Raw genomic sequence first — 24855 nt, 5'->3', positions numbered from 1 at the left:
ATAACCAAAATTGCTAGATCACTGATTTGCAATGTTTCACACAGTATTGTGGTGGACAATATGAGTGAGTAACAGTTAAACCGACCAACTTGAATCTGAGTGAATGACCACATATTATGAAAGCATGTGAATTAAGAGGAAGCACTGTCCTGATCACGCAACAGTGGTAAAAAACTCTCACAATTCCAAAGTTCTGCAGACGTAAGACGCCCTTCGTGTTGCACTGGCTCCTTCACTACTTTGTGCCATATATAGCTTATGACTTAGCCCACAGAGGGGATTACACACTGCTGGTAACCCACCTGTACTCACTGTGGAGGAGCCAGGCTTCACCATTGTGGAGAAGGGGTAAAGGTGTACTGACGTCTGTGTGTGTATCTTAGACAGAAACATGATGCACACTTGCAAGAATTAAGAGTTTCTCCAAGGCTGAATTCCCCTATGACAGTGCACTACACACCTGCATCCAGTTCGCACTTGATAACATTGGTTAGATAGTAATGTGAGAAACTTCCGTGTGAGACTTGACTTTGACTATATATACATAACTTAGAATATAACACACCACAAAATATAATAAAAGCAAAAGCACTGGTGTAACTTGTAACATTGAGGCTGACTGCGTTCTGTTTAGCTGTTTAGTATTCTGTTCACACAACTTGTGTTGTTCTCCTAATGTTCCAGCCTTTAATCTATTCAACATGCCTGTTGAAGTTGTCTCCTGAATCTGATTTTTGTCTTTATCACAGACACCAGTTTGACATGTCACAATAGGAAAATTGTAGCTGTTTTAGTTGCATGGTCCTGGTATTGTGCATGATGACTCTCTGTCACACTGTCATGCCCATTACTGGCCATCCTTTATGTTAATAGTAACACCCGAGCTTTTCCTACATGTCATGACAATTTCTGTTTGACATACCAATCTCATCTGCATCAAATAATGTCTTAACTTGTCATTTAAAACCTGATGTTATCTAACTTAATGCCAGGATTATGATGTCAGTATATATTTTGTTTGGACACATTGGAAAGTCTGAAATGCAGTAATTGGATGAATGCAACAACCACATAAATCTGCATGCACTTGAGTTAAGAAGAAGCAGTGATCGTCCAGCACAGGCTGAGTGCAAAAATATGTCTTCAATCTTCAATCTTTCATTCAATGGAATCCACAGTTCTGGAGAAGCAGGACGCCCTTCATGTTACAACATCTCCTTCACTACCTTATTCCATATATAGCCTGCTGACTTAGCCCACAGAGGAGATTACACACTGCCGCTAACAGTGCTCTGTCTGTTTAGCAATAGTTGGTGCCTGTTATATATATATATATATATATATATATATATCTTTCCCCTCCCCTCCCCACCCCTGAGCCCTTGATCCCTAGGCTAATTCCATCAATCGTCCAAATCTAAATCCACTCATGGGGCAACAGCACACACAGTTGGAAAGACATGGAGAGAGACAGAGAGAGAGAGAGAGAAAGAGAGAGAAATAGATAACGGAGCAATAGACTGAATGGGATAGAAAGGAGCTGATATTAAGTTGTTCAGCAATTCTCCATAACTATTTTGTGAGCAGTAATACTCCGCTTTAGTCAATATAGCCTCCATCAACAGTGAAGCCATGTGCCATCTGTGTGCCCTTTATGTGTTTCCTTACAGATGCACCCGCGACCCAGTGTGCCAACTCATCAGAGGAGACTGTCAAGCCTGGCTGACGTCACCCATCCAGCCTCTGTAATCGAAAGAGACGTTAATCCCGCTCCTCTCCAAAGCTTGGGAGTGGGTGGGGTGGGACAGGGAGGGATAATGAGAGAGACATGAGGAAGGAAGTTGGATTCAGGAGACTAGGGAGCGCATGCAGGCTTTGGGCTAGCAGGCAAATTCAGTACTGATCCGGACAAATGAGACAGGTGCTGTCCTGATTGACAAAGGAAACCAGGCACACCTTCACCTCTTGATCCTCTGATAAACTTCTGGGGTACCTGAGGGTTTTTAGGAACCCCCCCCCCCCCCATCCAGGCTTCGCCCTGGAGGCCAAAAGCCTCGTTGAGGGCTCTGAGGAGGGGGAATGCTGTGGGAGCTGCTCCCCTCCCCCTGCATCCCCACTCGTGTCACCTGTACTCACTGTGGAGGAGCCGGGCTTCACCACTGTGGAACTGTGCCAAGATGGAGAAGACATCTGCCTGACTGCATCTGAAGGGTAAGAGCCTACTGAAGTTTATGTGTTTATTTTAGACACAAATATGATTCACACTTGCAAGAATTAAAGATTTTTCTGAGGCTGAATTTCCCTATGATAGTGCATCACACACCTACATCCAGCTCACACTTGATAATACTAGATAATCTTCTGTGTGTGTGTGTGTGTGTGTGTGTGTGTGGAAAGTACGTTAGCATAATAACAAGAAAACATAACTGCTCTGAGAGGTCCCCACAAAAAAAGGCCAATCTACAAAGTAGCATGTTACAAGGAAACTGTTGTATCACAAATTTTATATCTCTCATAGTGATAGTTGACCCGTCATGGGTTCCTGTTCCAGATGACACTAATCTTAGTTTCATCCTGTTTAGGTTGAAGTCAGGCATTGGTTTCACCTAGACGACATCTAAGTTTTGCAATAGACAATTTGCAATTTCACATTTTGGCTTGTGCTCATTTCAGAAATATGAAATCTTATTTTTATCTACAGATAATGTTAAAATGTGATTTGTAAGGCTTGTGAGTTTAACTCAACATTTAATTGAGCTCTTTATCTTTCCTTCAGTAGTTTGGGATTTACAAACCAGCCTTGATCATACAATTTATAGTACTTTATCTTATTTTAGAGGGAGAATTTTTTTGGCACGAAAAACACAGTACGTTCCACAAACAAAGACTGATTGTTGACTGAGCTGAAACGTGCAGGTGTTTAGAGGGAGTGTATATGAGGGGGATTACATGGAGGTTAAGCTTCTTCATCATAATAGCTGCTGAAAGTTTCCATCCCAGGTGGCAAACAAACAGCTTAGCGCGACACAGTTGTCAGCAGCATAATATCAGATATTGAATTGTAGGGCTGCACACATTCACAAGTAGGTCAAAAATGATAGCATCCTCCCAAAGCTGATCCTATTTAGACGAGAACAGGGTGCCCTCGTTTTGACGGCTGTGCAAACTGGCTTAGTGTTTCCTCATTTGTCATATTGTACAATGAACATACGCATGTTGATTAGAAACAGCCAGTCTGAAATCTATCAAATTCAAGCGGTCTGAAAGAAAGACACATCGGCTAAAATCAATTTGAGTGAGAGAGAGGAAGAAGGAAAGAGAGAGAGAGAGAGAGAGAGAGAGAGGGGTGGGGGGTGAGAGAGAAATCCACTGATGAAATCTGATGCAATTTTTGACATTCTCAGTTGTTGAACTAGAATTTTTTTCCCTCTGATTAATCCATTTAAAGGAAACCGAAGCCCTTGTTGCTGTCAGACACAATCCAGTATTTATTTTAAAACAAATGTGAGACACTTTTAGCCCATGTTTGCAGCTGGTGATCTGAACAGTTCACAGTTAAACTGATCTTTAACATACTATTGACATACTACTTGAGCTGAAGCTTATTGAATACTTCTCAAACTTGCATATTAGCATAAAGAATGAACTATGAAAGAGTTCAAATGCTATCTTAGAATAAGAATCTATAGCCATGCTAGACGCTCTCTGAATTTTAGAGAGTGTTTTGTACAATGGCCTATATGTATGGTGGCCCAGAATGGTCAACACAATACAAAAGCCACAACAAAAATACATAGCAACAACACAAATGCAAATTAAGCCACAACACGAATGCACAAACCACAACATAAATACAAAAGCCACAACACAAATGCAAAGTAAGCCACAATGGAAGTTTAGCCATAATATAAGTGAGCAGCAGTCCATCTATACCTTTACTATAACAATAAATATGAAAATGAAAAAAGTATGACAAAACATTGAAAAACATTGCTCATTTGTGACAATTACACAGTGGCATTATTCTGTTACCTAGCAACAGTGTTTTACTTACTTGTCAAACTGCTTCAGAACTTTTCCCATTTAACCTTTCGCACTGCTCACTTCTGTTGTTGCTTAACTTCTGTTGTGGCTTAATTTCCATTGGCACATAATTTGCATTTTGCATTTGTTGTTGCTTTTGCATTCATGTTGTGGCTTTCGTATTGTGTTGACCTGTCTTGGTCCCTGTAGTTAAATGCTAACTTCAGAATGCAAAAATGACACTGACACTGAACGTGCAGATGTTTAGGAAATGAAAAGTTCACAACATCTACCATCTTAGTTTAGTGTGTTAGCATGCTAACATTTACTAATTAGCACTGAACACAAAGTAGCTATACAGCAGAGGCTGATGGAATATCATTAGCTTTGACCTGAGCAGCTGTGAGATTTGCTCAGGTGATTATATCCTTTCAAAGTAAAAGCCTCTCCTTTAATTCATTAATATATACCCATGCTTTAATTTATATGCTCAGTGTCTATATCCATCATGTGCAGTATATCCAAGGCAGCACACATATCTGCTTTATATTTACACCATTTCCTGCTCGACATCCTCTTGTTCACTGCCAAAAACTCAACACCGCATTTCCAGGAAAGATTCACAAGCACTTTCAAAATAGTTTGATTTTTCACTTATTGATATGTTATTAATGTTATTGATGCTTCTGTTGGCAAATACCAAAAAATACCCGATAGAGAGTCTAAAACAGAAAGACTAGAGATTAAATCTGTCTTTAAACGGAAAATAAATTAAAGAGTGAGTGAGATTTAACAGATTGTGTCATTACGCCAGGCCTCTGGATGAAAACAAACCATGATTGGTACTTACGGAGAGAGAGCAGACCCTGAGACATAGTGGGAAAACGAGAGAGGGAGCAGGAGAGAGGGATGAAAAGAGGATTCAGACAGATCCTCAGTTCTTCTTAATCCTCCCATCGGCTCTTCTGCATAAACAGATTGAGGTTGGATATGGACACAGCCTCATGCATATATCTGAAACAAGTGAGAACTTTATGTATACTGCAGGCTGTGATTCCAACTTACAGGATCAGGGCTTAGCTAAAAGAAAATGGGTGACTTTGGTTTTTGAAGGTAATGTCTTGGTCTGCAAATAGTGGCTGAGAAATGACACATGAAAGGCCTTTGCTGTTAAGGCTCACGGCCATTTGTAAGAGCTGACTGAGCCAAAGCAGTGCATTTATTCCGCCAGGCTCACAGTAAAAAAATTAAATATGAGGGTCAAATGACATAATCCATTCTGGTATCAAACCTTATTTGAGTTCTGCTGTAATCTGGAGTATGAGTGTGTTTCAGTGTGTATGTGTGTATTAGGAGACTTACACACTTGCACATAGTCACCTAATTCACATAGTCAGACCAACTTTGGCCAATTAGATGTAGGACAGAAAAACTCCGACCAACCAAAAGGCAAAAGGAGACTTTGGATGCTGTGATACAAACTGTAAATCAGCTATGTCACATGGGGCATGAGGAGGGTATGACAGATTTGTTTTCGATAGAAAACTGGATGAAGTGATGTCATCTAGTGCAACTGAATGTCAGACTGTGGCCTTCAGTGCTTAGGACAACTCATAGAGACATGTAAAAGTGAGGGTTACAAGGCCATGTAAGCAGCCAAGGAGGCCAAATTTTCTTTTTTTAATGTAGGGCCACACCGCATATTGTCAGATGGAAGATTGTTTGCATTTGTTGTAATGTTTTAGGTGGGAAACATAATTCATCTGACAAATGCTAGAGATGCGCAAAGTATGTTTTTGACAAGCAAATAATCATTTAAAGAAGCACAGGACCCGAGAGTGATAAAATCAATGTCATGACATCTTTTATTCAAAACTATGGAGAAAATTTGTTTCTAAAGGAACTGAATATGAATTAAAGTTCCCTCCAAAATTAATACTAGATTTATAAATGAATTCTAATTCTAGTGTTGCAATAAAATGTATTTTAACAACTTTCTGAATGGGATTTCTAAGAGTTTCTGCAGAGTTTCCTAAAGTTACCTAAGGAGTCTCTGGGGGGGAGAAGTTTTAATGGGATTTTAAGGAGGTTCCTAAAGTCTTATCAAGTCTCCATTTGTAAAGTAAAATGATTTAGAAAACTTGGCTTATGTGGTTCTAAGAGAAATTCCAGTACTATGTAGTTCTGCAAAACTTGCTCACAACATACAAAGAGAGTCATGAGACAGGCATTAGATGTGCGAAAAGGAAGTGGATGCTAATACGGGTTACATGCTGAGAATGGCAGTTCTTTTATAGTACATGTATGTTTCTATTTTCTGTTTTATTCTGATTATGGCAATGTCTCTGCAGAGGGATGGAGGAGATGAGTGGTCAAGATCCAATCTGTGAAGACATGCAAAGGAAAGACCAAAGATTGCCATTCCAGGTATGTTCCATCACCATTCTGTGACCACACTTGTTCAAATAATTATTGAATTCATCGCATCTAAACAATATAAAAACAGGTTTGTCTCAAAATGCTTGACAGAAGGGACACAAACGCTGATAAAAACAGGGATTAAAAACTGTGAGACACAATAAGTACACAAATTCCAAGGTGCAGATGTTGCATAGGTCTGTGTGTGTATGTGTGTGTGTGTGTGTGTGTGTGTGTGTCTGTGTGTGTGTGTGTGTGTGTGTGTGTGTGTGTGTGTGCTTGACTTTGTCCACTCACTTCTCAGTCAGCTCTTCCACCTTTTTCCCTCAGATCTTCCCTGACCCTGTCGAGGTTGTCCTGGGCCCAGAGACCTCCTTGAACAGCCTGGACCAGGACCATGGGAAGGAGCGTCTGCCCTCCATCGTGGTGGAACCCACAGAAGTGAGCGAGGTGGAGAGTGGAGAGCTGCGCTGGCCTCCAGAGAATATGGACATGGAGGAAGACGAGGAGGACCTGTTCTTAGAGCAGTGCATCCCCCCAGCTAACATTGCAGACTGGGGAGACGAGGAGGAAGAGGATGAGGAGACATCAGTTATACTGAACCAGCAGCAAGGCTTGACACTAATTGGTGAGATGAACATGTTGTCATACTCATCCACTTTACGCTCACCAATGAGATTAGCAAGTCTTTAAACATCCTAATGCTCTGTTTGGATGTGTTGAGTTTGGTAGGTCATGTTAACCTTTAAATGCATATGCCTTTAGAAGAGATCTTTAACTTAGAAAACTCCCTAAAACAGCCCTGAAACAACATTTATTTTTAGATTCCCATCCCATTAAAAATATATTTTTAACTGAAAAAACAACCAGCAATAGCTAAGTCAGCATTTTTGTGCAACCTCAGATCTCTAATTTTGGTGGGAATATATGTGTGTGAACTACTACCCAGACAGCATGCTTTTAGCAACCACAATACACAAGCTACTGCTTTCAGACCTGGAAAGCCTATAGAAAACTGTTAGCAATGTGCTAGTAACGTTTGCCAAGTACACATGCAAATCTTGATTTTGTTTTTAAAAAAATAAGGTTTTGATATATTATACTCTTTGGTTGCTTGGGAATGTTATGTTCATATGAACAGGGAAAACATATAAATAGCCAAACCAAGTCATCACCTTGGAGAATTTCTAACCAGTTACTTTGAAAAATAAACATTACTTAACTTTGCATTTTTAAATGACAGCTTCCCAGAATTAATGATTTTAGTTTTCAAATTTTCCATGCTGTCAGCTCAAAAACCTGAGTGGACTGACTGTGGATCTCTATGGGAGTTAATGTTGAAAATGCAGGATGTAAACTTTCTAAGCTGTATTGTGCAATGTACAGTAAAAGCCAAAAGTTTGATGTTAAATGTTTAAAAAACAAAAAGACAGTGTAATTATTTTTTTTTCTGCAGACCTTCAGTCAGATGCCTTTCGTGATGACACCCCCACACTTCCACCGAGCAGTGCTCCGGCCCTCAACTGACTTAACCCCTAAGACCTCTGCACCTCTGATGACATAGTGAGGAAACATCCCGCCATCAAGTATGTCAACATCTATGACAAAACATAGCAACCGGGACTTTGACATTCAAAGTGTGAACTGAAAACCAATGTCATTGATACACAGCTACATGGCAACTGTGAAATTTATGCTCTCATTTATATGAGTGCGTCCAAGAAAAGCCATATACATGCCTGCACACATGACAACACGAACAGGGACGTAAATACACAAACGCACATTCTCTGACACTCAAAAGTCGGCTCGCTGACGCTGGTGATAGAGAGTTGAGCAACATGGTGTCTTTACACATTTTTAAATGTTAGGGAAAATTTTGCTGACGCTGTGACTTTGTGTTTCATTTCCCCCTTTATTTCCTAATTCTAAGGGCTCAGTGATGTCATAAGGAAAAGAGGACATGTTGGCATGGCAACAAATTTTCTTTGGTTTGTTTTTTGTTCATTATCGATACTTCACTTCTGTCTCTGACACAGATAACAGCCTGTACGTGAATTAGTCATTGATCATCGTTCTCATCATCACTGGTGTCATCTGAGGACATTTACTTGGTTATATCCTCATTTTGTACAGCATTTGTTAAAGCGCTGTAAAGTGTGTTGGCTGTTCTCTGGATTGACTTGCTGTTTTTGCTCTTTGTTGAATTTGTTGAGCATTGTAAGCTGTGATTTTTTAAAACTGGTCACACTGGTTTCCCTGGTCACATTCTGTTGAGGCATCATTTAATTTGAATTTTCTCACAAAGGCAGCCATTTCATCAGAATCAGATTTTTTCATTAGACACGTAATGTGAATAACGAATACAGACAAATGTTATAATCCTTAAAATCAGCATTTTCCAAAAGGTTGCGTAATTCACTGCTCATTCTTATAACCTTGGATTGGACATTTGTTTTGTTTGTCATGTGTATTTAACAAAAAAAGGAAGGCAGCTCTAGGCAGCTTTTCATCACAACAGCTGTAGATGCTACTGAGAATTGTATTTGTGTGACAATGCTCTAATTTGTGTGTAGGATAATTTGTGAATAACTTGTATATATGAAAAAGTTGTTGTGTTACTGTAAAATGATTATTATGGACTTGACAATAAAGCATAATTGTCCCATTAATACAGGAGAGGATTTGTGGATGCTGAAGGTTTATATCACTTTTTTTTGCCAAATAGAAAATACTGCCTAATAACTTAATCTCTGAAACAATACATGATCTTGGACATGAACATTACTCACTGCAAACTGTGGAAAGTAGGCCTATATTGAAAACTATCTACAAACTCTCAGACTGCCTCATTATTGCTTTTGTTTCAAACAGTTAGCAGCAAGGCTTGACACTAATTGGTGAGATGAACATGTTGTCATACTCACCCACTTTACACTCACTGGTGAGATTAACAAATCTTTAAACATTCTAATGCTCTGTTTGGATGTGTTGAGTTTGGTAGATCATGTCAACCTGTAAATGCATATGCCTTTAGAAGAGATCATTAACTTAGAAAACACCCTAAAACAGCCCTGAAACAACACTTATTTTTAGATTCCCATCCCATTAAAAATATATTTTTAACAGAAAAAACAACCAGCAATAGCTAAGTCAGCATTTTCGGTTCTCAAATTTGGATGGGAATATATGTGTGTATGTGCGTGTGAACTACTACCCAACAACGATACACAAGCTACTGCTTTCAGACCTGGAAAGCCTATAGAAAACTGTTAGCAATGTGCTAGTAACGTTTGCCAAGTACACATGCAGATCCTGATTTCAAACAGTTTTGTTCATCCTCATATTTTATGTAGAGGTGAGAGAAACAAGATAAGATTAACTTGATCGATCCCTTGCAGGCAAACTGAAGTTTCAGTTAGATTAAAGAGTAAAATTTTCTATCTATCTATCTATCTATCTATCTATCTATCTATCTATCTATCTATCTATCTATATAGACCTACTAAGAGAATGATCTCTAATCATTAAAATAAATAAAATAAAAACATGAAATGCAACTTTTAACTTTAGCTTGTTATGTTATATTTAAAGCAACAGCATCATGTTTATGAATTTATTGTCTAATGTAACATGTCATCTGTAGTCACAATTTTACATTTCCTTATTTTGAAATAATCACAGGTCTTCAAAGGTCAGCATGGCAAAAATGGCAGGTGAGGTATGTACAGTGTTGGAAATGTGTTCATAATTTTTTACTTTATAAATAATAATTTTAATTTTATTACATTTTATTCTTAAATAAATCCCCAAGAAAAACTGCATGTCTAAACTCATGGACAACTTGTAATCTAGAAAAGAATCTTGTGAAAGTGTCTTGGGTGTGTGCATGAGGGATGGGAGTGTATATAACACATGAAAAGCAGAACAGCTCCATAACTTCCTAGTAACAGTGTGAGAGCAACATCAACAGGCCACTGAAACTGTAAGTTGAAATATTACCAAAATTACATTTTAATTTTTGTAACTAGATTAACATATTTTAAATAGGATAATTCAACTCAGGTTTTTTTTGTGAGATGTGATCAAATTACAGTATAAATCACACAGCTATTATCTGTATTTGTTTTACAAGATATCTCACATCAGATTAATCTATATAGTTGGCTATCTACTTATAATGTTAATTCAAGCTTGATACTAAATGTGATATATTATATTAATATATTTTTATATTTTTCATCTACAGCTTGAACCAACCATGCAATTCGATGACTATGAGAATATGAACTTGACACTTGACTTTAATTACACACTGCCTGTGTTTCCTACTGATAATCTCACCCCTGAGATCCAACCGGTCCAGATAGTGGCTCTGGTCTTCTATGGGCTTGTGTTCTTGCTGGGTGTTCCTGGAAATGCTCTGGTGGTGTGGGTGACAGGCTTCTGCATGCAACGCTCTGTCACATCCCTGTGGTTCCTCAACCTCGCCGTGGCCGATCTTCTGTGCTGCCTCTCTATCCCTCTGCTCATGGTCCCTTTAACCCACGATGATCACTGGCACTTTGGCCCGCTGGCCTGCACATTGGTAAAGGGTATGTTTTACCTGGTGATGTACTGCAGTGTCCTGCAGCTGGTTTTGATCAGCGTGGATCGCTGGTTGATGGTCAGCAGACCCGTTTGGTGCCAGAACAACAGACGACCAAAGCAGGCAGCCTGTGGGTGTGTTGTTGTGTGGTGCCTGGCTCTGATAGGCAGCATCCCCCAGTTTGTCTACACCAAGGAGATCGAAGCAGGTGAAGACAAGCGAGAGTGCCTGACGGTGAACACTGAATTGAGTGCTTGGGTGGTCACCTTCTTCCGCTTCTTCCTGGGATTCTTACTCCCTTTCCTGGTTATTGTAACCTGTCACTGGGTGGTGTACAGGAGAGCAGAGCATGGACTGTCACGTGGTCGGACCCGTTCTAAGAGAACATTGAGGGTCATCGCCGCCGTGATACTGAGCTTCTTCCTGTGCTGGCTACCTCTGCACATTATAGACTTCCTCCTTTTGATTTTCCGTCGAAATTCCGATCACAGCCCAAATATTTACCTGGCAAACATTTTAGCACTCTGCCTGGCGTATTTCAACAGCTGCCTCAACCCACTGCTGTATGTGTGTCTGGGCCGAGGCTTTAAACAGAGTATGAACCGCTCTCTGCGCAACATGCTCCAGTTCATCAGCGAGGACCCTACGACCAGGATGAGCATCGCCACCACTGATACAAAGAGCTCCAGCAATGGAAAGGAAATGACAAAAATCTGATCATGTATTGGCTTTGTCGTCACTATTCTCACATTACTCCTGTCATTCAAGCTGATGTTTGGAAGTGCTTAACAGGAGTGAACTTTCCTTACTCTCTTCTCTGAGCTTGGATAACCACTGGCTTTCACCATAAACCATCAGTGCTTTTACAATTAATCCTGTGACATAAACTGTAAATCATTTTAAGATGGTCCACCGTAAGGAATGTAAATAAAAATGTAAGTAAGTCTTCAACATCTGATTAAACGGAATTTTTGTTTTATAATTAGTTAAAGGTTATCTTGTGAGTTTTGAAGATGTAAAATCAGCTTAGTTCACTCAACTAAACTAAAGTTAACTAAACCTAAAACATTTAGCTGAATCAACAACTGTTCAGTCACACTCACAATTATTAATGTCAGGTTTGTACAGTTAGTACAAAGATAACGTGTGAGGCTGTTCCCAGTGATTCTGTTCAAATCTAAGTGTACTGGACTAGGGACTAAATTTCAAACCAACCTTCATCATTGTTTTTTATTATCATCAAAAGAAACAACCAGGACTTATCCTAACATGTATTACAGACACAGCAAGTTTCTATCATGTATGCTTTCTTCATAATCAGCCTGTGCATAATACTTCATAATACAAAAAAGAGGGGTATCAGGAGTGATTTAACACTCAAACAATGCATGCTAGGAGGTCTGCTAATATGATATAATTATCAGGTTTTTACAAAATTTTCCTTTTACATGTTGAGTGAACTCTCAGAAGTTCATCCATTCAATTCATCATTTCAAGTTAAACAACATAAATTTTGAAGAACTAATGTGCACATGTTCTGAGGTGGTCTGAAATAAAAACTAGTAATTTTAAGTTGAAATAACAAGTAATAAATATAATTAATAAACTTGTATATTTTACTCAAAGTTAATGAAAAAAACTTTTTGCTGCAATGACATGCAAAGATGTTGATGACTGCTGGCGGATTGCAAGTCAGGAAACATTGGCTAATCTGCAGTGTGACTTGACACTTCTGTTTTTGCTCACCATGTACAGATGATCTCATGTCAGATCTCTGCTGTGTGTGTGTGTGTGTGTGTGTGTGTGTTGTGACTCAAATTTGTTGTCAGAAATTATAGACTGACATTTAATGAACATTATATCAAATAAACAATTCATAATTTGTTCTTATAACACACATGCACACAGATTTGATTACATGCTTGTGTAACAGTAAATTTACCAGTGAGTTATGCCAACAATGAACCACAAGAGGGAGCTAACACTCTAATCTCTAAATGGCCCATGTGCAAAATATGGTTACTAAAAGACAGCAGATATGGACTGAAGGAGAGATTGAACAGGTAAAATTAGCTTTAGTCATTTTGTCAAATAAATGCACTTCAGACAAATGCATAAGTCTATGAAATGTAAAATAATTTTTACTCTGCATTTTTTCACAACTTCCCTATAGCTATTTATGATCTTTTAGAATGATCTTATTGTTCAAGCACCACAAATTTAAGAATAAATAAAATAATAAAAATGTGTTAATGTACCAAAATTAAGAGTGAAATTGGCTTTATTTAAAAACTACATTCATTCCAAACAAGGCCACATGATGGTATATACAAAAACATACATATTTACAAGAATGAGTTAGTCTGTGTCCCTGTGTCAATGAATTTGTGCACTTAAACATACTGTATATCCATGCATGTACACTGGTCCCTAACTATGGCCTCTAAAGCCCATTCCTGGCTCACAGGTCTGTTTATTTGTGCTCAGTGGCCCCAAAAGCAGCTGGCTGGAGCATGAATCCACATTTTATAAAGGAGGCAGAGCTGAGCATGATGAACAATAACGATAACGGGATATACACCTATTCCCTGCTCAAAGATTAGGCATAATTAGGCTATGAAGTTTGAGACTGTGGGAAAACTTGTAGACCATTACACATTTGTCCACTCCTGCACTGATGAGAGATATTTCTCTAGGATGCTGGCTGAGAGCAGGACAACTCCCTGCCGTAAAGCTTCAAGTCTTACCGCACATTAGTAATGCTTTATTTGATGGCTCTGTAATTTCCAAATCCTAATAACTTCTAGATCATTTCCGGATGTTTTCCCGGAAAGAGCGATGTAATTTGGTACTGATCTGAGGGAAAATGGGGACAGTGTTCAAATAATATGATGAGACTTTTAGTTTCCAATAACATTCAATTGACTATTCAGTAAATATTTTATTGGGTTTAAGTTGAGCTTTTCTTTTGAGGAAATTCCCTGTGATTAGTACCAAATTACATCGTACTCACAAGAAACCAATTTCAGCAAATTTACCCAAATTTCTTAGAAAAGCCGGTGCCATAAAATCTCATTTCTAGAGTTCTGATATTTAGCAAGACTTGAAGCTTTTGACAATGTATTGGTCAGACTGTCATAATATCAGCTGTGTAGACCTGTGTATGGCCAACTAGGAATTAATCAACCATAAATTGATGATTAATTAACTTTAAGGCCAAGAGACATCGAGAAAAAACTGGCAGTGTATTCAGTCATGTAGCTTCAGTACGGTCCATGTCAACACAGTGTAACTTGGCATCACATCAATTATCATCAATTAGAGCAGGATAATGCTCATTAGTCTAGCGTCTGATGGTCGTCAGGTACAAGATAAATTCAACCAGATACTACAGACAGGAGATCTCTAGCAGATCTTTAATCATGCCAATTAATGTAAGCATCTCTCACTAAGTACATACTGTAATTAGAGGTAGGTAGAGTATAAAGACTGGATTGGTTAGTTAACATATGACTGTGACCAAAAGTAGCAGCCACAATGTTGCTCTGAGAATGGCTTTACAACACAGTAGGAAAGATTTAAAACAGGTTTGATCATGTCCTCATACAGTGGTCATGACTTTGAGGGACCCTGAGCGGAATCTGAGGATCTTCTTCTTGAGAGCATGAGAGGCTTTGATCTTGACAAAGGCTTTTGGTTGAGAGGGAGCACTAGCAGTGGCCTGTGGTGAAGGTGACGATGAGGAGGATGTAGAGGCAAGGCGTGGTGGCAGCTGCTGAGGCCATACCAGCCCCCCACTCTCATCTGAGTCACTGGACAGTGAGCTGGAGGCTGGGGAATACACCTCACTCATGCTGGACTCGGACTCGGCGGGGGCAGCACCAGCGTAGCCCTCCTCTCCCTGACAGAGAGGTGCTCTCTCCTGAAAGTCTGGGTGCCAGCGTTCGGTGTGCTGCTGCTGGTGGTAGTTCTGGGGTTGCGAATGGGGACATGAGTGACCATGGCGAGTTTTTCGGGGTGGTCGTCTAGGTGCCTGCACTGCACGGATTTCCCCCTCGTCCTGGCTGAGCTCCAGGTTGGAGCACCAGCGTTGGCTGTGGCCGTTGTTGCCCACCTGCGGTCCAGTGACCTGGCATTGGCTCTGAGCAAGATCTCCTCTGCTCTGGTGCCTTTCAGTGGTGCTGTACCTGCGCTCAGGCAGCACTCGTTGGCTCAGGAGGCTGTTTTCTGAGTGGGATCGATTGGTTTTTCCGCTTGATTTCTTGGCTCTCTGTCGCTCATTGTTGTTCTTCTTAGAGGTTCTAGACTTGGAATTGGGGTGCTCAGGGGAGGCGACAGCTCGGTTGGGCTTAGGTTGCTCAGGGTTGTAGTGTCTGGGGGAGCGCACAGGGGCATGGCAAGCTTGTCCAGGGATATACTGAGCACTTACTAAATTGTGCTTGTGATGAATAGGGGGCTGTGGATGTAGATAATGCTGGGGGGATGTGGGTTCACAGCAAAGGTCAAGAGCCCCAACACCACAGTTGGGGTCCAGGGAGGGCAGAGGTGATGGTAGCCTCTCAGCCAGAGAGTGTGGCCTGGACTGGGGGTAGGGCAGAGCCAGATAACAGTCCTCCTCCAAAGATGGGGTCTCTCCTCCACAGGCCTCCCCCTCTAGCTGGTCACAACCCCAGTTCTGGCTCGTAGGGTTTGCCAAAAGGTCAATGTGGGGCTGAAGATGGGGGTCAGGAAGGCGTTGCTCTGTCGTAAGAGAAGGAGTTCTCCTGTGTAGGGAGCTGTGTCCAGAGGCACTGCAATATGGGGGGTCGGGGCTCAGGGTGGTGCGAGGCTGACACGGTCGTGGTGAGAGGGTGTTACGATGGATGAGACTTAGGATGTAATTCTCTACCCTCAAAGCCTGCTGGTAGTCCTCCTCAGTGGCCTGGTCTTCTTCAAACTGCTGCTGCCAGGCTTGGTTGGCTCCGTTAGGGTCCCACTGCCAGGTGTCCACTACTGTGCCCTCCTCAGCGATGCCCTCCAGAGGCGGGTAAGGGGCAGAGAAAGAGCGGGGAAGGGTGGTGCGCAGGACTGGCATATCCACTTCCACATTCACCATGATGGGGTCTCCTAATTACAGAAAACATGACTGTTGTAGCTGCAGACTCACATTTACAGTCCTGTACCCAAATAACATATATATAAATCAAACAAGCATTCCATCATAAGTTTAGTTTGGTTGATGAGATCAGTTTCATTGTTGGACAAGTTTTGCCTGGGACTCAATAGTGTATACAGCATAAACCCCCAACTACACTCTAGAGTACATACATAACACAATAGGTCAATATGGGTGTGTAGTTAGGGTCTTAATGCTTAATGTCACTTCTAATCTATACCTTGGTGCACATATGCTTTCCTTCACTGGAATATTAAAGCTTATAAAACAGTATGTTTACATAGCTGTGGTATTTGCAGCTTTTTCTTTCCACCCGATCTTCATCCCATTTCCTGATTCTCTGGCTTCGAACTACGAATATAATGGCAAGTCAGTAGATGCCAGAGAAGAATAACAAATCTACCATCTTTTTTTCACTTTACAAAAAGGAAAAGAATAGATGAATAAATGCTGTGATTTAGTAAGTTGGCTTTTAATGCCAAATTGCTAAAATTATGTGCTAAAATTTTGACTGCTTCACTTACATATGGAACAAGAATATTCTATGTGTCTGTTGCTACTTCTGAGAATGCATGTGTGTGCAAGTTTAAGTGTACCTCAGGCTTTCCAGATCTGCTCATTTTTTTCTTACCCACAGACTTTGGCCTGTCGTTGGTGTAAGCCCAGGACGAGACAGTCTCTGCAGGCTCGGTGGAACAAGACCTTCCTTTTGGCGACTGACCCTCACTCGACTCATAGAAACCTAAGGAAAAGCGCAGTTAGAGGGAGAAGAGATGACTATCTCATTCATTATAGCTCACTGACCGTTCCAGTTGTCTAAAAATATGTTGCTTGACCCAGGCATTTCACAGATAGACCACAAAACCACATTTCAAGCAATTGGAGCATGAACAAACAATAAGAGCAGAAATAAATTACAAAGTCTTGGCAGGCATACAGGATTTCACAAAGCAAAGAAAAAAGTTGTTGAAAGTGAGCAAATCACATAATGTGCACATTTAGAAAAGCATTAGGAAAATAAGTTTTAAAACACTGGGAAGTACCAGAACTCGGCCGACTGTCGCCTGTGTCTCCTTGAGCGCCATCATAAGAGCCATCGTCTGTGTCGATCCTCAGTTCTCCCACCTGCTGTTCCAGCGCCTGCATCAGGCCCCATGGGGAACTCTGGAGAGCACTCTGAAACACAAATACACACTCATGCATTCAGACTGTTTTCTTGCTGTCGGTGTTTGATTGCGCTGCTTTGAGAAGTAATTCTTAAGTAGACGGTAAGAGGCAAAAATCAGCGATTTCAACAACAAAGCAAAAATTTTCAAACAGACTTTGCAGTCAAATTACTAGTTCGCAGAATTGCTAATGGCAGACACACAGCTGTGATTCCTTCACTGCTTGTTTCTCCAGCTGTATGCCAGCTCTCATTTAGTTTGACACCGATTATCATCTGTCACCTGTTGAGATAAGCTCTGAAATTGGTATTCTAGTATTCGGAATTTGTGAATAGATGAGTTGAATTTATCTCCAGAATACAACAGTGAAGCACAAAAGAATTAATGTTGTATTAGCTGCATTATGTTATCAACTAATGACTTAATTTGAGATAGTAACGGTCATTTCAGTTTGTGCAAGGATTTTTTTCTACCTTCGTCTCAGCCAACGGTGATAAAAAATGGTCCAAATGATTCAAACAAAATGTCAAAACAGATTAAGCCACAAATTAAATGTACACTCTCTTTCACTAGTTACTAAAATAAGAATGTGGCCATCATGGGTCACCACTGTGCACAGCATCCCTATCTGTCAGTGGGCTCTCTTATGTAAGCAAACTTAAGCAGTCAGTTGGAACATGAATAATTCAAGGTTCTGTGAAGGGTTGGGGGATGTTTTTTCATGGGGGACACACACACACACACGCACACACACACACACACACACACACACACAAATGTGCTTGTTTATACAGCTCAGATAAACACAGCAAAAGAACAGATAACGTGAACTCAACATAAGAACTTGTTTTCAATCCTCTGCTGATTATATTAATTCCCACATCTGCTAAACTTCAACGGAGAATGACTTGATTTCACTACATTATAGTCAAAATTGGCTCTCATAAAGACAAAAGGACTATGCACATGCACACGCACATGCACACGCACACACACTGGTAAGACATTGGACATACTAGTTCTGCCAGCGAGACAATTTGCGCCAGTCTCGTGTCAACATCTTCTGACACTCGTACTAACATCTGCAGACACTAGCACGCAAGCTTGTTTGCATGGCTTAACACATACACAGCGCGCACACACACACATACAAACCTGCACGCATGCACAAAAGCGTTTCATTTTGTCATTTGTAGAAGTGATAGGCGTACTGTTGACACTCAAGGCTCATTAAGAGACTTCATTACAACAAGATTGAGCATGTCCTCATACCAAGGTGACACTTTTTACATTACAAACCTTCTATGATGGAGCACCCTGTCAGACAACTGCTACAGTCCCATCCACTTCTTTTGTACATCTGTGTGTCTGTGCCAATAAAACACTGCCTATGGAATTGTAGGGAGATCCTTTTGGGGGTGGGGGTGGGGGGTGGACTATGTGCAGAATAGCTGATGCAAATCATTGGAAAGCACTGTTACTGTCATACCGGTAGAGTCTTCTCAGCCATGTCAACACCAAGGCTGTAGGGATAACAAAGTCAGCCTGACGGTCGGTCAGTCCACCACTGAAATAATGCAATTACTATTTGATGGATTGCCATGAAATTTTTATTTTTATTTTTTAACAGACATTCATGGTGCCCAGAAAACAAAACCTACCGACTTTGATGATCCCCGACTTTTCCTGTAGCGCCACCATGAGGTTGATGGATAACCTTTGGTACATTCAAGTTCCCCTCAAGATGAACTGTAATGACTTTAGTGAACCTCTCAACTTTTCCTCTGTCAATTTTCCTGGACAAAATTCCATTACTCCGCCTCCATAGCTCAGGCTTAAGAAAGATTGCATGTGTTTGACTCTTAAAACTGGTTCAAGAGAAAAATTCCTATAGAAACAGGAAACTTGGCTGGACGATCCCTGAGCATGAACTTCTTGGTCATTTGCTCCAATCAGTGCTTGAACTATGACTCCTTTGTCCTGCAGACTAAATGTGGTCATAATACAAGTGCTGCTGAGGGGCAATTGACCCAAGCTAACCTATGCTTCCCACACAACCTCTTCATCCCAAACCCTGTCATTTCTTTTGTCTCGACAAGGGTGCTTATTGTCCCACCATAAACAAAGCATTAGCATCACTACATCAATATGGTTTTGTGTGGCAGTTACGAAGAGTAGGGAGCTTTGTTTCAGATACTGGCGTGGGGTAAAGACATAGCTGGAAGGAGGAGAGGCTATTGGAAATCAATTCAATCAATGATGCTGTTTCACTCAATTGATTGCTTGCTGCCTCTTTTTGGCCATGCCTGCAAATGAACACACATACAGACACTGTGGAACCCAAGGTGCTGCTTATTAAATTATAATGCTGCAGACAGCAAGCAGACCTTTGTGGACGAACGGACCAACCTAACACAATAGTAGTGTGGCTTTGGTGACGGTATGGCTCTATTATTAATAGTCTCGCACTGGTTCTCTGACACTCTGCACACTGTATCATTACTGTTTTACTGCATCCTCTGCCCGAGGCTGATGGGGGATGGGGAAGAAGAGGACACTGTGCAGCCACTCTCACCTAGCCATTAAGCTGTGATACACTGGCTATGCAACACATCTGGTCTTTGAGAGACACAGACTGACCAGCAGGAGATTCCAGGATAGTATAACTGATTTCTTATTGATATCACCTATTAGAGCCACTGAGGAGTGGAGATGAATAGTGGAAGACAGAAAAAAATAAGAGGGATGGTACAGAGACATTACAATTTTGCCATCCAAGAGTTTTTCAACCAGGGAGAGTGAAAAAAGATATAGAGAAAAGAGATCTGTAGACTAGAACCCCAACCAGTCACTGACAGACGCCACTAGGAAACAGAAAACTATGGGACAAGGCGCACAAGGCATGAAACTGCACTGCTGGACCCTCTATAATTAAAGCTATGTTGTGACTGGCTCCACACAGACAGGGCTGTGGGAGGCCGGAAACACACTCACACTCTCACACACACACACACACACACACACACACACACACACACACACACACACACACACACACACACACACACACACACACACACACACACACACACACACAAGAAACCCTGCCCCCAGTTCCACCACTCGACTGAACTACTGATCCCTTTTTTCTTCACTCACATACACAAACACACACACACACACACACACACACACACACACAGGTGCACACACGGCGTTAAAAAAAACCTAATAGTAAATGGCATTCATCAGCCTGCTCTGACTCCATGCTTAGTGCAGTGTGGCTTATGGGCAGGGCAGCAGTGTGGGTTGACTGTGAATTGAGTCTCTAAAGAGAGACGTGCACAAGGCTGTGCTCATGTGACTGACAGCTGTGGGACCAGCTCGGAGTCCATCTCATGGTTTTTTCTGCTTGCATATGTGTATTGGACAACCTGGTTTCTCATTGTGGATGTGTATTTGCCTATATATTTTCTGAAGATCATTTGCCCATTTGCCTGTGTGCACAAAGAAGCCAAAGAACGCTAAGACGTTTGAGTTTTTTATGTCTGTGTGGGAGAACAAAGCAGAGGAAACCATGCAGTGATCCATTTGAGTGATCAGTCACTGCTAAGTAGACCAACAGTGCTGTACTCTTACTAATGACATGCTGCTGTCTTAACACAAGGACACACACAACCTGATCGATGATGAGTCAGTGCTTCAGCAAAGGCACAAAACAAAAGAAAGCCAATGGCACACACATGCACACATATGCTTTCACACACAGACTTTTTGCTTGTGCCTGTAAACACACGTGCACAGTGACATTATTTAAATCCACAATGTCAATTCATAACATTCAGAGTAATTTTCAAATTCCTCTTAATATTAAACAAGTCTAACTTCAGACCACCGAAGGTTTCCCAGAGCAAACACTCCTCCACACAGATGGATACAAGTATGTCACACACTCATACACAATTCATCTATTCTCCTCTACTTTCTCCAAACACACACAGCAGGGTAGCTGAGAGGGAGGTCAGAGCTTCATGCTTTCCCAGCTGCTGCCTGGCGTCCCACAGCTGTCAACACCTTCCACACCACACACTGTATCCATGAGAAAAGGCCTCTGAGCCAGTCTGGGGCCACATGTTCAAGGCAGCTACATGCACACACACGCACACACTGGCAGTCTCAAGGGTCAGCTGTTTCTGTGTCACACTGTGAACTATACATTTTGGAGACTTTAACCTACATGGAAGATGAGATTGGGGGATTTGGCTCGGACACAGATGGTGACCTGATATTTTGAAGACTCAATTTGAGACTTCAATTAGAGTCCTGTCAGAGAAAAATATCCTCCGAGGAATTTCCTGTGTAATTACACACACGCTTGGCTAAGCGGAACAGTTAATAAACATCGATCCGAAGACGCCTTACTGCAGAAAAGAAAAGAAAGGGAGAAATATGCGGCGCTGAGGGGAAACCCGTGCCACTTCTTCGCTGGCCTTGAAAAATGACCACAAAAAGTGTGGGGGATGAGAAGCCAGGCTGAAAACTGACAGCTTCGCCAACACCAGGGGAAATGAATTTTAAGACGTGCGTGTGGCACAGTGGAAACACTTGACCTATGGGTTAATATACAAACTGGTTTTGTAAATAAAATAATCTTTGTTTTCTATCTGGACTCTTTAAGGCAAAGATAGAGCTTAGTGCCCATACCATGGCATAGGCTACCCAAAATGACGCCAGCGTACAAGGCCACCTATTCGCCTTATCCTCTAGCAGGGGCCTCGATCGGCATCATTAGTATTCTGCTCCATATGCGCCTATTGTTAGGCCCCCGGCGGAGGAGAAGGAGGGAGGGGTGGCAGGGGGAGAAGGAGGTGTGAAGAGGAGGCGGCTGATTTAATTTCTTTTTCACTCTCTTTAATAATGGCTTCCTATTGTAGCAATGTTGAGACAACTTGCGGGCTGCGCAAGAGCAGCAAGAAAAGTCCCACACCCCAGAATTAAACTTATACAGCATTACGAAAAATACAGTCAAATACACAGTAAATGCCAAACTGTTCAGAGGTGGCTCAGCGGTGCGTAAAACTTTATGCTGGAGATGCTGATGTCAGCTAACGCTGTCACACCCAAACTTTTATTTGCCTCGCTTAACCCAGTTTTTTAATTCTCATGTTAATGCTGGCACCGTTGCGTCACAGCGGAACGTATTTGTCGCAACTTCGGCAGAGCTCTGCACAAGAAAAGCCACGACAATTATAGCATAAAAATGTTAGCTGCAACAGCAACACACAAGATGAAATAATAAGTCATCCTTTTATGATCTGTTGAGAGCACAAATAAGAGCTTGTTAAGTGGTAAAACCTACTAAAGTCCATGATGAGGGAACAATGGGCCATTAAATAGTGGGTCTGTGCCACAGACGACGGGTGCTCCACCCCCTGATTTCGTTACCACAGGCATAAATCTCAGCCTAAGGCACAGAAACGCATTACAGCCTTTCAAAGAGACACCCTATTAATCAAGTTGAGTAACTTTTTTTGCAGATAGAGGTCACGTATAAACAAAAGACGCAGGCCAAACCAAGAGTCCATGCAACGGTCAAGCGGATTACAATGAGGATACGCTGTAAAGGCTATTATATTCAAAACTATGTACATGGAAGGGGTAAAGTGGGGTTCAGCACAGGGTGGGGTAATATGGTTCGAGCCAACATGGAAGGGCTGCCGGAATCCAAACATGTAGTAAAATACACTCAATATAAACTTCTTACCAGCTGACGCCTAAGTGTCAAGTTTTCCTGCCCCCAGCTGCTGAAACAAGCCAGCTCTCCCGTGGAACTGTCCTGGGGCAGGGGGTCTCCCAGAGCCAGCGCCCCCAGCACGAGACACTCCTGCCTCTGCTTGCGGAGCTCCAGCTCACACAGCCCGGCCAGACTCGCCTCCAGGCGCTCTTTGGTCCGACTGCGCTCCACAGTCACCGGGAACGAGAACGCACGGTGCATGACCCCGAAAAAATCCCAGGATTATCTGCACAATAAAAGCTAATTATTTCCCTTATTTTGTATTTCGTGTTCCCGATTGCCCCAAATTTACGAGGGCATTCGCAGGCTATAAAGGTCCATGCTGCATCCCATTCCTTGTGATAGTATGGTTGCCTTGGAGCAGCATGGTTTCCCAGACCTTCTATGCGCTATACATTTTCTATTTCGCAGCTGTCAAACGCAGCAGCAGAGCTCCTCCCTCTGCGACCAGCCACGGCGAGAAAGTAGGGAGTCATCCGCCCCTTTGCAAATTCAATCTCAGCCTTCATTGGATGTGAGGGGCTGGAAGGGCGCTGCGCGTAACATTGTCCCATCCCCCTTGATTCATTACAGTGACGCGTCGACCTCACCCATCCTCTCATCTTGGTCTGCGACTAATGGACTACTTCAGGGGACGGGTTTCTGGGGGTATAGCAAAAGACGAGGGATTTTATTATCCTGAAACGATTTAAAGCCACCATGTAGGGGCAGAGCAAGGAGGGCAACAATAACCAGACTGAAACACTGGTGAAGAAAGCTGTAAAATGGATCTAGCAGTTAGACAGGATGCGATAACCTGAGGACGCCGTGCAGAGTGCAACAATATATTCAGGACATTATGAAGTATAATATAATTTAATTAAACTATGTGGCCACATCATTTAAATCAATATATTTTATTTAGCTTATAAATATGATATTTGTGCCTTGTTTAAAGCGAATAATTAATGGTACATGATTATTTTAAGGTTTTGTAAACGATCGTCACTGCCACGAGATGTCGCACTCGACCACCTGCATCTCAGACCAAAAAAAATGTTTGGTCGGCCTCACCTCCGGCCTCCATGAGGCCATAACCCTCCCTCCCCTCCTCTCATGTTCTCCGGCAGCGAGGCGTTGGAAGCCCAGGGGAAGCAACCACTAGACACACAACAAGAAGCGCAACTGAATAAAGTTAGAGCAAACAAAGAAAAAATCCAGCCACAACCATTAGCCGGCGCTAGCATTGCCGTGAAATGCTCTAAGGCAGGGGTGTCCAAACTTTTTGCAAAGAGGGCCAGATTTGGTAAGGTGAAAATGTGTGGGGGCTGACCATTCAGCCTGACATTCTTTGAACCATTAACATTAAATACAAATGAACTATTTTATGAAATTTTTATTGCAAATGGCATACTTCTTTTTTTTTTTTTCAGGTTAAAGTTTTTGCCAAAATCACTTTGCCTTTCTTATTTGAAGACCACATAAAATGAAGAAAAAGTCTGTCTGGAAAAAAACTTTTGGGAAGATGAAACATATCTGGGTTCATTTGAAACATTACATATTATTCACTATTAAATGCTCACTGTAAACTTCTAAATTCAAAACAGTGGTCCGTGCATATTCAAAACTGTGGTTTTGATCATCACAAAAAAATCAATTCACTGAGATTATAGAATTTATTCACCTCAGAGGACTAAACACATATCTTGCCTGCACTAATGTGAAGGGTGAT

The 24855-nt window shown here is 41.5% G+C and overlaps 3 protein-coding genes across 3 annotated transcripts; 2 read left to right on the top strand and 1 right to left on the bottom strand.

The window, feature by feature from the left end:
* The first annotated feature begins 1829 nt into the window (after positions 1–1829).
* lbhl (LBH regulator of WNT signaling pathway, like) lies at positions 1830–9113 on the top strand. Its single transcript, XM_056374698.1, has 4 exons — positions 1830–2211; positions 6375–6450; positions 6772–7069; positions 7898–9113. Exons 2-4 carry the CDS (start codon positions 6379–6381, stop codon positions 7966–7968), a joined length of 441 nt encoding a protein of 146 aa, XP_056230673.1. The 5' UTR covers positions 1830–2211; positions 6375–6378; the 3' UTR covers positions 7969–9113.
* Positions 9114–10389: 1276 nt separating this feature from the next.
* c5ar1 (complement C5a receptor 1) lies at positions 10390–11980 on the top strand. The gene is made up of 2 exons (XM_056374697.1): positions 10390–10426; positions 10691–11980. The coding sequence occupies exon 2, from the start codon at positions 10703–10705 to the stop codon at positions 11744–11746; it is 1044 nt and encodes a 347-aa protein (XP_056230672.1). The 5' UTR covers positions 10390–10426; positions 10691–10702; the 3' UTR covers positions 11747–11980.
* A 1312-nt stretch (positions 11981–13292) lies between these two features.
* LOC130168103 (dapper homolog 3) lies at positions 13293–23589 on the bottom strand. Its single transcript, XM_056374696.1, has 4 exons — positions 23115–23589; positions 17228–17360; positions 16816–16926; positions 13293–16135 (listed from the first exon to the last, which is right to left on the bottom strand). The coding sequence occupies exons 1-4, from the start codon at positions 23343–23345 to the stop codon at positions 14631–14633; spliced, it is 1980 nt and encodes a 659-aa protein (XP_056230671.1). The 5' UTR covers positions 23346–23589; the 3' UTR covers positions 13293–14630.
* Between the last annotated feature and the right edge of the window lie 1266 nt (positions 23590–24855).

This window comes from Seriola aureovittata, chromosome 4 (genome assembly GCF_021018895.1).
Source record: "Seriola aureovittata isolate HTS-2021-v1 ecotype China chromosome 4, ASM2101889v1, whole genome shotgun sequence".
Lineage (NCBI taxonomy): Eukaryota > Metazoa > Chordata > Actinopteri > Carangiformes > Carangidae > Seriola > Seriola aureovittata.
Note: the sequence above shows the minus strand (reverse complement) of the source record. Positions and strands in the feature narration are given on the sequence as shown.